The following is a 15818-nucleotide window of genomic DNA, read 5'->3' as shown; positions in this document are numbered from 1 at the left end:
AATAACATATCCAATATCAAACAGCTTCAAGTACCTATTTTTCTAATGATATAACTACTCTCTGAAATGAATACAAATGAATATAAATGCAATTTTAAAGACATTGTACATCCTCGTTTTTAAAGTTGAAAATATTTTACAACATATTTTAATTTGTCCAGAATCATATAAATATCAAACACACTAAAATATTTTCAATATTTGTCTCATCTACAATTATACACCAATTTGGATTCAAAGAAGTATGAAAGAGTGATAAAAGTGTTTTTCTTAATATAAGAGAACTCAAAAATAGAATGTAAGACATGCAATTTCAGACTACTACAAATCCTGTTTATACATATTTATACTGCAATGATCACGATCAAACTTTGATAAATCAGAATGGAAATATGTTTTTTTTTAATAATCACATGTTTCATTCTTCATGAGATGCACATAGGCCTGATAATATTTCAATACAAGTTTACATATGCAAAACAAACACTTAGAAATCATAAAAAATCTAATGCAATTAAAACTATAAATATGCATGTGACTTACAAAGTAAGAGCAGATTGAAACAGTCAATGAAAAAATTCTTTAGTACTGGATTAATTCAAAATAACATATCTCCACTTAATTTAGTGTTACTACAATATCAATGAGTAAAAATTAATGAAGGGTAATATTTTTTCCACAAGAAACACAACAGCTAAATGCTGAGGTCAACTACTATGCAGGTGCAAAAACATTTCGACAAAATTTAAGGTGTGCTTTGTATTCAATAGAATGTTGCTTGCTTTCACTTCACAACCGTTTTTTTTTTAATAAGAATCCACAAATAAATGACACACAAAATAATTCAAAACACAAATTTGATTTGATTTTTTTGTCTAAAGATGAAAGCAAAAATGTTCATAAGCATGCATGTATTCATAATCTGTCATTACCACTCATGTCTCACGCAGCCAATACATGCACAAATTGTGGATTCAATGTTAGTGAGGGACACAAGTTTAGTATGACTTATCAAATGTGTGCTCTGCTTCAGATTCAGAGAACCTGTTATGAGTGGCAAGGTAGAAGATACTGTTACAACCGTTCAAGTTGATAGATTGAGACCAAATTTATCTTTAATTCTAGCAATTCTTATCCATAACAAATTTCATGAAACATGGTCAATGACAGCCAATGCAAAAGTGAATAATGATTATTTATCCAAAGGATTGTTGACTATCCAAATATCTTTACATGATATATTAAGTTGGTTAAGCTGAGTATGTTCTGGTTGAATGATGAATTTCTCAATTCAATGAAAGTGATTTGCATTTCTACATTTTTTCTCATTTAATAATGATACTAATTCAATAATTTAATAATGATACTAAAAAAAAATTGTTAAGGATGATACACCTCTGGATTCTTTTATTAAGAGAAAATCTCATTTCCCATAGGCTAACACATATACAAAAACGAAACTTCAATATCCTCTACAAGTAACCCTGGATACATGACTTCCACTATTATTGTTTCATAAGGCCTGATACAGGGCATCAAGTGGTACAAGCCTTGCATTCTCATCCTTGTTTAAAGGTAAATGCCAGTTGTAACGATATAGAAATGACCACCAAAGTAAAAAATATGTGCCAAAGGATTATGGAAGAAATTGTGTAATTGCTGAGAAATTAGCAAATAAACACAGGATTCGGGTCAAGCGTCGGGCCGACATTCGAAGCAATAATAATACACTGTCCCACATGCACTTATCTGTGTTGGTGATCTTCAGTGTGAACATTTTTCAGCGTAGATTTCAAGATTTCACAAAGTTCAGTTTATGTAACTGTACCAGATCTAGATCCTCGATGATATACTGACAATTAAGCCTGGTTTTACAGACTTTCTCATGAAATCAGTGTTTACTGCAACTACTGGCATTTCTCTTTAAACCTATCATGCATAATATCTAAACTATGAGATAACACTTCATGGATTTAGTTGACTCGTGCTACTTCATCCGGCCGGTTCTTGGTCTGACCAGAAACATGGGGCATGATTCTACAGATGGTGAAAGAGAGGACTACCATGACAAAAGCCAGTAGGACCATTGCTGCTACGGTAGGCAAATAGATGAGGTTGGACCTGCCTCCAGCCCTCTGTAGGCCACCATGTCCACCAAAGTCATGGCGTATCTCAAAGTCTAAAGAAAGTGAAATATGGAAAGCGATTAATGAAAAATAAATATATCAATACATTTTTTAATGTTTACTAATCACTTTTAATTTGTTATCTGCTCTAAAATCACTTAAGCAGGACAAACACATTCATGGGTGTGATTAATGACTGACAAAACTGATACAGCCATGAATGCCAATATCTACATGTCTAAAGTCAAAGTTAGCTTAATGGGAGTCTTATGCCACCTAGGTAACTATCATCACCACCTTTCTCCCGCGCTGCCAATATGCATCCACAATTTGAAACTTATAGACCAAAATCTGCAAACACTTCCTATGCCATTGGAGTAAGTGACAACCAAAATATCTAATAATCTGATTTGTTTTCGCAGAAAATTCTGAAGTCAAAGCAATTTCCCATCAAGAAATTCCCAAAGTTTACAGCCTTGTCTTGAATGGTACATACATGTATCCAACCTGGTGGGTGTTTCATAAAGCTGTTCATAAGTTACAAGTGACTTTTAGAACAACCGGTGATCCTTTCTTGTGGTAAATGGTATATTCATTGGCGATGGTTTAGTGCGTAAGAAAGATTTACCAGTCGTTCTTAAAGTCGCTCTTAACTTAAATAAACAGCTTTATGAAACGGCCCCCCGACCTTCTTTCACCATCAGGTTTCAGGCTGTTTTTATATATTTCCATACAATAAGCTTAAGCTTGACAACAATCTGAACATAATAAATAATTCAAATAGCCATTTTGTCTCGAGGCCATTCGACCTTGGAGCAGGTCACACTTTTTTTACTTGAAAAAAGAGAAAAGAGTGAAGTGTACTTACAAGACTCACAGTTAGGTCCGGTCCAGTCTGGTGGGCAGAAACAGGTGAAGAGTTCCTGGTTCTCAACGATACAGGTGCCATTGTGAAGACAAGGGAAGGAGGAGCATGGGTCTTCAAGGAGCACTGCAGGAACAAAAGCAGCTTCCACGGTATCAACTGGAGAATAAAAAATATATTACAAAAAATGCATCGATCTTTAAAGGACAAGTCCACCCCAAAAAAAGTTGATTTGAATAAAATGGGAAAAATCCAATAAGCATAACACTGAAAATTTCATCAAAATCGGATGTAAAATAAGTAAGTTATGACATTTTAAAGTTTTGCTTAATTTCACAAAACAGTTATATGCACATCCTGGGGGCTGTTTCATAAAGCTGTTCGTAAGATAAGAGCCACTTTAAGAACGACTGGTGAACCTTTCTTACACGCTAAACCATCGCCAATACAATATACCACTTACCGCAAGAAGGGATCACCAGTCGTTCTTAAAGTCGCTCTTAACTTACAAACAGCTTTATGAAACACCCACCAGGTCTGTATGTATTTTATTATATGAAACATTGAATATTCTATTTTTCTCGTCATTATTTAATTTAATCACATTTTTAGCTTCACATAGCTCAATGCAAATACAAAAAGTGAAGAAAAACAAGTTTTGATGAATTACTCTTTATTATCGTCAAAATGAACCATATTACTAAACAGGAAAATTCAATGCTGAAAAAGATGAAAGTCAAGCTCCAGTGCAATTACTGGGCCCATGCACTAGTTATGCATTTAACTCATACACACACACACCTCCAGCATAAACAGAAGAAATGACCCTGCTATGGTTTTGAAATTAGACCTGAAGGCCTCTACAATGATCAGGTGCGAAAATCAACTGTATCAATTAAATTTGGTTTAATGCATAGCACAAATGATCATTACAATATTTTTTTTTTTGGGGGGGGGCAACAATACCCCTTCCCCATAATGAGCATCAGATTTAACTCATTTCACCATTTTCTCTGAAACCACTAACCATTTTGACAGAGGACACCAGAATATCCCTGCGGGCAATCACAGGCTAGATCTCCCTCGGGCGTCTTGATGCAGCGACCTCCATTTTCACAAATGCAGGAATAATCAAGAGTGTCTTCAACTGCAAAAAAGTGGATGTAGAGATATATTTCAAAGAAGGTATACATGTAGATAACTTCAACTCTTTTTAAACTTAGTATAAGAGATAATGATGCATTATGCTCATCATATCATAAATTTCCAGACCTCAGATAAGGTATATAAACAGTATGGGCCACAGAACTGGTAGATAGGGGCTTCGACCCCCACTTTTTTTCAATAAACATATACAAACACATGAAAATAACCATCTGTTTGTGATTTCTAGCATGGTCAGCCCCCAAATTTCGGCATGGCCCCCTACTTTCCAAAATCATTCCATGACCCCTGAGAATAAGCTCTAATGGTGTCTCAAGAATCCACAATTGCATAGCTGAAGATAAAAGATGCTCTCATTTTTAAACCTGTTCATGAAACTTGAAACTCCTGAAATACACATAGAAGAAACCTTCTCAGGAAATTTATGGTACACTTTAATCAGCCCATCAACAAGTTGATGTATCCTTACCTATTTCTTCCCAGTGTGCTTTCCTCTTTCCTGTCGGGAATTAGAAAGAAATAAACTTGTTAGAAACCTTTCATTGAACAGTTTAACAAATTGGATGGGTCTTGAGTGAGGTATGACTTATATCACCCCCAAAGATAATATACACTGTAGGCCCAATGCTTCAGCTGAAGATAGTATGCCAATAATGATGGCAATAATAAAAACCCTGTTCTGTGAATTCACGAAAAATAAGGCAATATTGCCTTAAAATCACATCTTAAATCACATAAATTAATCATGTATTTTTTTAAAATCAACATCATATCCACATGCAAGGGAAAAGTCAAACACAATAAATTTAGATCATTACATTTAACTCACAACATTTAATATGAGAAGCTGCTTTACGTATTGAAACAGCCACATCTTTCTTTCAAAATCTATGATGGATTTTTGCCAAATCATATGTTCATCACAATTTTCTCAGAACCGAGTGAAAGACAAAGTGAACTCCCCGAACACTTCTTAGCACAATTCATTGTAACATTTCAGAGAAGGTTTTAAAAAGCAAAAGACTTAAAACCAAATGTCTCATCTCATAAATGAAAACCATTAATTTTTGCAATGCGAACAGTAATACGGACAAATAAAGTGAGTATGAAAAAATAGCATGAAAGAAGTTAATCACTGTAACTTGACAGGGTGACAATTTACACTATCAAAATTATGAAGGGTGCCATATCTGGGACCGGTCTTACAAAGAGTTACGACTGATCCAATCAATCACAACTATGGAAAGCCAGCAACGTCACCATATAAAGTATGTGCTTGCTCAAACTATTTCTAGATATGATGTACATTCATACATTCATGGTTTTCTTGAAAATTCAGCGTGCTTCTCGTTGTTTACAAAAGACATTGTACAAATTTCCTGAAGAAAAAATTATGAAGTAGATGGATTTCGATCATAGAGATGTATATTATTGACACTAGAGGGCAGACTTCATCAAATTGCTGTGATTCCATGTTCGGGGCTGCCGCCATCTTAAAGAGGGCAAGAGCGCGGATTTATAACACACGGCTCTATGGGAGAATATCACATATTTCACTTTTTTACATTATATTTTCAATTTAATGCTGTATGCAACGTTAAAATCACAAGGCAAAACATTTTTATGTTAAAATATATGATAACCATGCATATTTTATAAAGGAGATGGACTGAACATCCAGAAAACGGGGGAAAAATAGGTTGCTGTACGTGCATTTATGATGTAGATCAGGGCTTGGTCTGAAGTTTCCCCTCCTTTCAGTTAATTTTGAGGAAATCAAAGTAGAAATCATATGGTGAATCACTGATAATCCCATTAAATATAATATTGGAGACTATGCGACGTTATAGCTATATTTAACACCACGGGTGTTAAATCTAGCAGCCCAATCAATAAAGGACCTCACCATCTGGTGTTGGAGTTACACTGCCACTGGTGTTAAGATTACCAACATTAAGGATGTTAAAATATATCAACACCAGTCTTGGTGTTCGATTTGAACACGAGTCGGAGAATGTTATGAAGTTGACAACATTTGGTGTTCATTTGACACCCTCGAACACCTGCAGAAACGAACATTTAAACGAAAGTTTAAATCACCCATTGGTGTAAAAAAAAATACCAACACCACTTACACCAGCTTTGGTGTTGTTTCACGGTTCGGATTCACATTTGGTGTCCGATTTCAAGTTCTTCAACACCTGCAGCCTGACGGTGTAACTTAACACTAGGGTATTTTTTTTAAATACCCCAACAACAGACAGTGTTGAGTTACTCCAGTGAAGTGTAACTTCAACAATAATTTTTGTTAAAATATTTCTATCCAACACCTGTCACGGTGTTGTTTCAACACTTCTGAGTATTTGGTGTTTATTTTACACTCTAAGTGTTGTTTCAATACAGTATATTGCTTGAACACTGAGTGTCAAATGAGCACCAAATCAAGAGAACATATGAACACTCTAAAGTGTTAAGTTGACCTTATCTTACACCCTTGTCACGGTATATGATGGCTAATATATTGAATCAGTCGACCTCGTCGTTTTCCCCCGTTTTCTGGATGTTCAGTCCATCTCCTTTATAAAATATGCATGGTTATCATATATTTTAACATAAAAATGTTTTGCCTTGTGATTTTAACATTGCATACAACATTAAATTGAAAATATAATGTAAAAAAGTGAAATATGTGATATTCTCCCATAGAGCCGTGTGTTATAAATCCGCGCTCTTGCCCTCTTTAAGATGGCGGCTGCGCAATACATGGAATCACAGCCGCATTACGCGCGTCAATGCGAGCGATTACTCTAGTGTCAATATACATCTCTATGATTTCGATACATTTGAGGTTGATCAGATCAATTGTAACTCTTTGTAAAGGCCACCGCACACCTTACGATTGCTCGCGATCCGATTTTGGAACAAATCGCATTTTGCATTTTCTGAGAACATGAATGGAACATATCATTTTATTCAGATTGAAAATAATTGAAAAAATAGTAATATAACCATTTTGAAAGATTGCAAGCCTTTATTTTGGAGTAAAGGCCCATTTAGTTTCAAATCGTACAACTGCTATGACTTCATTACGGCTAAATATTAAATTTGCTATTTTTCTAAGAAGGGTGACAGCATAGTCACAGATTTGAACATAGGTATTCGTACGATGATTTAGAACATTACACAGTAAGATATTCCAAGTCTCAATACTAGCATCAAATTCTACTACATTTTATTCCAAAATCGGGTCACAGACTGATCGTAAGGTGCGCGGTCGCCTTAAAGATGAGGCCCTGATTATCATTATAATGCAGGGTTTGATTGTGCAATGGCCAAACAAACCAAAGTGCAAAAAATGTGACTTTATCGCTCTTACTTCTCCTCCTTTGTTCCGTGTTACAAAAGAACTCTCCCACTTGTAGCGGGTCATAATAGCATACACCAACTTCACATGGAAAGCATCTGCAAACGTGTCCACCAGCTGGATAGTGAGAAGAAACGAGAAAATACATGTCGGGCAAGGTATGAACAGATCATCTAAATCTTTTTTTGTCTAGATGTAGTATAACACTTGTTAGCATAAACATGACATTTCCTAAATATCATGGAGAGTTTGATAACACACACATAAATATAATTAAATATTTTTAACTTTCCACATTAGATAGTGGAGCGTTGTGGTCCAGTGGATTAGTCTTCTGACTTTGAAACAGAGGGTCGTGGGTTCAAATCCCAGCCCTGGTGTAATTTCCTTCAGCAAGAAATTTATCCACATTGTGCTGCACTCAACCCAGGTGAGGTGAATAGGTACCCGGCAGGATTAATTCCTTGAATGCACTGAGCGCTGAAAGGCAGCACGAGCTAAAGCTGGGGTAATACATGTAATAATAAACAATCCGCCTCGATAGATTATTTCTAGATAAATGCCTATTATTGTTATTGTAATCATAGCATCTTCAGGTCAATTCAGTGAGAAACTATGAAAGATTAGACTACTACTACTAGTTACATTTATAAATGCTTCATAATGTGTGCTTCTAACTGCTTTACTTGTAATTAATAACCCAGTCAGTCACTGTTTCACACATAAAGTGCACCATCTCCACTCCATGTGAAGCATCCTGGCCAGGCAACCAAATCAACCGTTGCACACATGTCAATCTAATCACAGTGACATTCACATCCTCAAAAATACCCATTTAACAACTGGGTAGGGAGTGACAAATGTGGATTAGCACCACGTGGGATTCGAACCGTCAACCCTTGTTTCAAGAGAGCAGTGACATAACCACTACACCGAGACACCTCAACCTTTTCACGATACAATAATTGCAACATGATAATCTTTTCAGGATCGGATAAATGTAACTTACAGGTAATTAACATGGTGCAGCTATTAGGCCTATAAATGTCTGGAATGACTTTTCAGGATATAATAATTGCAAAAATATCATCTCATCAGTAGCAGACAAATGATACTTAAAAATGATAAATAGACTTGTATAAAGTGCAGTTGGTCTATGAAAGATTAGAATAGCTTTTCAGGATTTTATAATTGCAACAAGATCATCTTATTGGGAGCAGGTAAATGATACTTACAGGTAACAGCAAGGTTTATGGTGCAGTCGGACTGTAATCCTTGCGAGTTGGTGAACGAGTAGACTATCAAATAATTACCAATCTCAAAGTTAGTCAGAGGTGAGGTGCCAGGGGGAGAGACAGTGACAGTGACGCCTGCCTGACTTGACGTAGGTTCAGTGTACGGAGGACGGCAACTGGGACTATCAAACAGACCGTAGTCAATCGTCTGAGTTGGACAGTTTTGAATGACAGGAGCCACTCTCCCATCGTTGGCTGCGCACAGGAAAGAGATAATGTAACAGGCAAAAGTGAGGATTTACTTCAACATAATTCTTACAACATTTCGTTTTTAGGAGTACAAAATGTCGCACAAATAGTCATAATGCACACAAAAATTTTTAATGTTCAAACTCGAATTATGTAGATTTCAAACTATTAATGCTTATCAAAAAGATTAGTCTTCGAAAACAAACTTTCAGGATAAAGTTCAAATCGACTTTTCAGGAAAATTGACAAATTTCTTGACTTTGCATGAATTTCTTTTTTATTCTGTACTTCATATGCCCTGATTTACACATAAAATCTATTCCATATTAAGCCTTATCAATTCAAATGATAAAATTCTCTAGAGGGGTATGGTATGAAGAAACCAAAATAGAAATGATATATAGTTGACATCTATCATTATTGCTTACCCTAACAATTACATTGAAGGAGCATTGTCCAACATTGCTTGAGGTATCTGTTACAGTAATCGATTCAAAAAACAAAATCCTTCCTATCTAAGGGCTGTGGTGTGAACTATGAAGATTCAAAAGTAAACTCCTCAAAAAAAGTTTGGAAATATGACTTTGATTGATAATCCCTCCTCGGTTTGAGTGAATATTAATGTGTGATTGATACCAATGAATAAATTATTTAATTTTCTTTAAAATGATACCCTACTTGATATGATTATGGTTCACATGGATGTGAAGTGCCTTGAAATATGGGGCAAGTTTAAAATTCATAAGTTGCAAAATGGCACAATATTGAAAGTCACTGTCACAGTTTCTTTTGTTTTCATGCACCTTAACATAAACATAAAATGGAATCATGTGTTATCTCACAGAACTTTCACTACATAAATCACAACAAACATCAAAAATGAAGAAGCAGAAGCTCGATTTGAATGGATCTTCATCTCTATTGACTCAGACAAAAGAATCATGTTCTTTGTTGACCCTTCATGACTATTTCTGCTCGTTTTGCAGCTTTTCAATTCAGACCTCATCCAACACTTTTGAATCCTGCTCTTTTCGAGATGGCATGATCATAACAAGCATGGTATCATTTTAAAGAGAATTTAATGATCTTTTGAATGATATCAAATATGCATAGTGTAAAATTATAAGTTGGGGGGGAATTAATGGCCAAACTCAGATTTCCAAACCTTTTTTGAGGGGTTTAGTAATGGTAATAGTTGCTTACCTGTAACAATTACATCAAAGGAGCACTGCCCAACATTGTTTGACGGATCTGTTGCAGTATACACAATGGAATGCACTCCGACATCAAAGAATGAATTTGGGGATCTGTTAGCCACTACAGTAGCTTGTTCACTTGGCACTGGTACATTCCAATTCACCTGCACAGTTTGGCCATTTTGGGCCACAACCATTATAGTCGCAGGACAATTGATAGTTGGTGGAGTTCTGTCAACTATGTTTTTAAAAAAAGAAGAGATGAAATATAAAGTGAATTGTTAAAAGACAGAGTTAAACCATACATTTCTGAAGCCAATGACTCGGCTGAAACTGTATAGATTGAATTCACTTTGTTGCATCACAGACCAACGATGTTATAAAAACTGAAAGGGTATATGAACCTGCAACCTAAATAAAACCCCTCTCAAGTCAACAAAAATTTATGTAAAATGAGAATTTTGATTGCGATATTTTTTTACAGATTTTGTTGATTGCTTTTCATATCGACCATTCACATATCAGCACCACAATACAGTCTTTCCTTAATTAATTTCTACAGACCAAGAAGAAAGTCTTAACACTCATCCACTTCAGGCTCCCTTGTAATCCAAAAGTTTAAAAAAACTTGGGGGGGGGGAGATCAGTTGCTTATGCATGCCCCACTTTGTGGAATAGCCTTCCTGAAGAATGCACCTCTGTCGAGACTTTTGAAAATATTCTGAAAACTCTTTTATTCAACTCTTAGCTCTTTATGCACCTTAAGCACTCTACAGAGTGGATTTGGCACTGTACAAGTCACATTATTATTATTACTTTATTTCCATGAACAAAATACCAACCTGTTGATGGAAATTGAACGGTCACAGTAAAGGTACACTGAGCAGTGTTCCCCGCAGCATCGGTTGCAGTATACGTGACTTGAGTGTTTCCCAGGGGAAATGAAGCAGGTGGGACGTAATTTGAGGTAAGTGTGACTATTCCGGAATTATCTGATGCAGTGGGTGCATTCCAGAAGATCATAGTCTGGGTCTGTCCAGGGGTGAGGGTTCCGTCCGCACCGGCAGGGCATCCATTTATTACTGGATTAATGGTATCAGTTTGCCCTTTGAGGATTAAGAAAGATATTCAGTATGTAAAGATCACCATCAAGGTGTCAGAGAACCCTGTTATCTATGCGTGATTTGCTAGCTATCTAGTGATCTTACATAAGTATGACACCCAAGACAAAGAATTGAAGAAAAAAATATACAGATAAAATGCCCTCATACTGTTCACAAAAAAATGGCAACATAATCATTATGCAAATAAGACGCTATTTGTGCTGCCCCTACATTTACGAATAATACTCTCCTTGACAGATCTAGCATCTTGGTAAGCTTTTGAGATTACAAACTATGAGAGGATTAAGTGTAAACGTCAGGCTTGTAGGTACTGTTCATACTCGGCTCAAGAGGAAGAATTTCTTATGGGTAAAAATTGTCACCAGAGCATAACTGTGTCACAGCATCTTAACAAAGTTGCTTTTCCATTCATATTTTAGCATGAATCACATTCAGGATCTCTTTCAGCTGCTTTCCTGCATACAACATTTTTTTTTTATGTGCTGAAATGTGATATAAGCTCTTGGGCTCCATACTATATATGTAATTTAAATCATATGACATCAACCCGAATATATTGAGAGTCTCAATGTCTCTCTGCAGAGCGACATATTCTACAAGCTACGCAGCATTTCTACTTGCAGCCGCAGCTAAATCCTTGTTATCAGGTACCTTCATGTTCACGTAATGAAACAGGCTTTTCAAACAATCATACCTATAATAATAACATTAAAGGAACAGGTTGCGGTAAGCCCGGCCGAGTCCCGTGCAGTGTACGTGACCGTGGTTGTTCCAGCGGGGAATGAACTGCCAGGACTCCTGGTAGATGTCACAGTTGGAGTACTGGTGTCATCAGTTGCTGTTGGTTCTGTCCAGAAAACAGAGAGTTGGACAACCCCGGAGGGCAAATTCCTAGTCATATCCAGTGGGCAGCCAAAGAACTGAGGTGGCTGGTTAGATGAACCTAGAGGAGCAAAAAAGGGAAATAAATGAAGAGAGATGCACAAGAGAGAGAGAGGGACAGGACCAAAAATGATAAGCCTTACCAGAGAATATAATAATTATGATTGAGCCATTCATATTCTTTTTTTTCTCATTTCCATATGTTTTTCATGCTTTGCACACCCTATCTATTTCTCATTTGAATCATTTTGTTTGTGGTTATTGCAGATTTTTTATATTTTTTCTTCTTAATTTCTTCTTAATTCTTCATAATTGTAACAAAATTTATTTTTTACTAATTGCCTTGTTATTCATGCTTATATGGCCTACCTACTTCTCATTTGAAATATTTTGTTTGTGTTTAATGTATTTTTTTCCTAAATTTTATTCTTCATCTTGAGACACAATCAAAATCAGGATTCTAAAACTTTTTATTACTGATGATTTTTCAGGAGCAATGAATTTGTTCAACATACTGTACATTTAGCATTGGATAGAAATATTAGTGTTGCAAATTTGAAGGACATTAATAATAATATGCCACATTCATATAGCGCTTAATACAAATGTTTCTCAGCTCTGTATAGTATTACCCTGGCATTAGCATGGCTATCCTGATCGGACGCTTGTGCGTTCAAGCAATTCCTTCCTACCGGGTACCCATTTATACACCAGGGTGGAGAGTGGAAAATGTAGATAAACGCCTTGCCAAAAGATGCGAGTGCCGTGGTAGGATTTGAACCCCGGACCTTGTGGTTCACATTCCGGAGACTTATCCACTGAGCCATAACACCTCTACGAGACAATAATAATAATGAATATTCTTGCTTTATATAATGCCTTACACAAACCTTATCAGAAGTACAATAATGCAGCATTATTACCCTGGTTTAATGACACTAAAGCACTCTGTTTTTCAAGGAATTTCTGCCAGGTATCTGTTCACCTCACCTGGATTGAACAGAGGGTCGTGAGTTTGAATCCTTGCCAAGGTGTGTTTTCCTTCAGCAAAAAATGTATCCACTTTGTGCTTCACTCGACCCAGGTGATAGAGGTAAATGGGTACCAGCAGGAAGTAATTCCTCAAAAAGCTGTGCTCGCCACAATCGGTAGACTAGCTTAGCCGGGGTGATATAGGAGGGCCTTGAACACCTAGCAAGGTGGATACGTGCGCTATACAAGTCCTTTATTATTATCATTATTATTGAGAGCAGCTCAACATGAATGAATTGCATGAATGATGTACCCCATCCTCGAAAAATAAATCATAAGAGTGTGGATATAATGTGGATCACTTGCATTGTACTTCATATTAAGATTGTGTTTGAAACAATGAAGCAATATTACCAGTTTGAAGGACAATAATTGGAAAATTGACCCTGTGAATGCACCCCCCCCCCATCCAGGGGCCCTGTTTGATAAAGGACTTGCAACTGTTGTAACTTTGCCATAATGGCAACTACCATGGTAACAGGGCTCTGGAGTCAATCAAAATCAAGGTTACCATGGCAGTAGCCATAATGGCAAAGTTACAACAGTTGCAAATCCTTTATGAAACGGGCTCCTGATCTTTTACAAACCTTGTGTAACGGTGACAGGAAAAGAGCATGTATCTGTCAGCCCTGTCGCATCCCTGGCAGTGTATACAACAGTAGTTACACCAAGGAAGAACTGACTGCCAGGTTGCGCTGTAGAGGTCAGCGTGGTCACGCCAGAATCATCCGTTGCAGTGGGTGGTGTCCAACTGACAGGAGCAGAGGTTGCCGGTGGAAATATGGCCCCTGATGCAGACGTTGGGCAATTGAATATCTGAGGTGCTTGATTTTGAGAAGTTCCTTCATTATAATAGAAAATTGAAAATAAAAATGATTGCGTGTGTGTGTGTGTATGAGAAATCAGTTGCAGCTTTACTATTGTGTGTGTATGAAGATGATGCAACTCAACTGTATGAATAAACATCAGGGCACCATTTTTTGACAGCTGAGAGTACTAAAAACAGTTGCCATAGCAACTGAACTAAATGCATTTGTTTGAATGCATTCCGGTGCTTAATTATGTCACAAAATTAGTCAGAATATCATTAGTTTCTATCATTGCTTTTTAACCCTCCATGATTCGCGCAATACTTCCGAAACACAAATAGATAGTGCAACAAACCCTTTTTCTTTAAAGTCTTGCAGACTATTGAGACCATATTCACAATGTACGGGTATAGCATCGCGATGCCACATGACTTTGTTTTAGACAATGTCATGCCAAAAATGGCTCATATTTATGCTTTGGGTACAAAGTCTATGGGAGATGAAATTCAATAAAGGGTGATAATTTTTCATTCTAAGTGGTCAATCTGCTCAATTACTTTAGGGTTTAATCTAATTGTAAAATGGTCTGTTATAATTTTCATTGAAAAAACAATAAAAAACAAAAACAAAGAAATACATAAGGAAAATGAGGCTTCTGCAATTTTTTCTTTCTAGAAACCTTCCAGTTAGATTACAAAGATGACATTTGGGAAAAAGAAAATTTGAAGTGAAATTGGGTGTTAAATATGCAATAATGTTTTTCATGAATAAATTTGTACATTTCACTCATTATAAAATAAAAAATAATTGTTTTCAGAATTCTTTTTATACAGGCTTGTAGTTTTGAGGTAAGGAATTTGCATGCCCAATTTCAGCTTGATCAGCAGCCGAGATCAGAAGCATCCTCAATACATCTCAAATAGCCCAGTCCTATTAGTGCTATTAAGGAAACAAGGCCTTATTATGTTCCTGCATATTAAAATGCTAAATAAAATAATGTAAAATTCTATTAACAATGGCCCACTAAGGTCATCACACAAATGATGCACTATATCACAGACAAATATAATGATTATCAAACACAGAAATTGCTTTCTTGTAAAATGGTGAGAAATAAATTTACATTCAAAGTCCATTCATTTAAAAAATGATTGAACAATTACTGTATCTGAAATCTAAAACAGAAAACAACAAAATCCCATAGGAAAATATTTCATACATGCTGGATTGTACCTAAATTTAAAAAAGGTCATTTTCATTTACCCTTTCATGTTGAAAAAAGGGAACTCTTTTGGAGTACAACTACAACGGGTTCCATAGGGCTTACAGTACCTGACACAATGATATTGAAAGTGCAGACTTCTTCCAACCCATTTTGGTCCTGTGCCGTGTATGTGACCACACGCGTTCCACCCACAGGCACCAAGACACCGGGGTTCACGTCGCCGGTGATGACTGCAGTCGTCTCCGCATCAGATGCTGTTGGTGGTGTCCATACAGCTACAGCGGCTGATGCTCCTGCTGTAGCTGTCAGAATGAGAGTTGACGGGCAGCCAAAGATCGTTGGAGGATTGGTATCGGTTGCTGGAAGAAACATAATGCAAATTTATATAAGTTGTCTGAATTCCCTTTTTTCTGAAGACTTTATCAGGTTTCATATTAACCTAGAGAAGTACCAAGAACACTACTTCTACTGCAGATTTATAATGTTTAAATTTCATTTGCATTATCACAGGTGAAATCATACCAAATCAGTAAATTTGTTACTGATT

The 15818-nt window shown here is 36.3% G+C and overlaps 1 protein-coding gene across 1 annotated transcript in view; it reads right to left on the bottom strand.

Moving 5' to 3' along the window:
* Positions 1 to 1973: 1973 nt before the first annotated feature.
* The window catches only part of LOC121409703 (mucin-17-like), a 172253-nt gene continuing 158408 nt past the window's right edge, over positions 1974 to 15818 (bottom strand). Inside the window, exons 67-77 of the mRNA XM_041601610.1 lie at positions 15379 to 15630; positions 13825 to 14079; positions 12018 to 12266; positions 11042 to 11305; positions 10207 to 10437; positions 8755 to 9009; positions 7532 to 7636; positions 4625 to 4654; positions 4019 to 4138; positions 2995 to 3150; positions 1974 to 2179 (exon numbers count right to left, since the gene is read on the bottom strand). Of these exons, the coding sequence (XP_041457544.1) occupies positions 1974 to 2179; positions 2995 to 3150; positions 4019 to 4138; positions 4625 to 4654; positions 7532 to 7636; positions 8755 to 9009; positions 10207 to 10437; positions 11042 to 11305; positions 12018 to 12266; positions 13825 to 14079; positions 15379 to 15630 (2123 nt within the window). The remainder of the gene's footprint in view (positions 2180 to 2994; positions 3151 to 4018; positions 4139 to 4624; positions 4655 to 7531; positions 7637 to 8754; positions 9010 to 10206; positions 10438 to 11041; positions 11306 to 12017; positions 12267 to 13824; positions 14080 to 15378; positions 15631 to 15818) is intronic.

The sequence above is a fragment of the Lytechinus variegatus genome, chromosome 2 (assembly GCF_018143015.1).
Source record: "Lytechinus variegatus isolate NC3 chromosome 2, Lvar_3.0, whole genome shotgun sequence".
Lineage (NCBI taxonomy): Eukaryota > Metazoa > Echinodermata > Echinoidea > Temnopleuroida > Toxopneustidae > Lytechinus > Lytechinus variegatus.
This window is presented reverse-complemented; position numbering and strand designations above follow the sequence as displayed.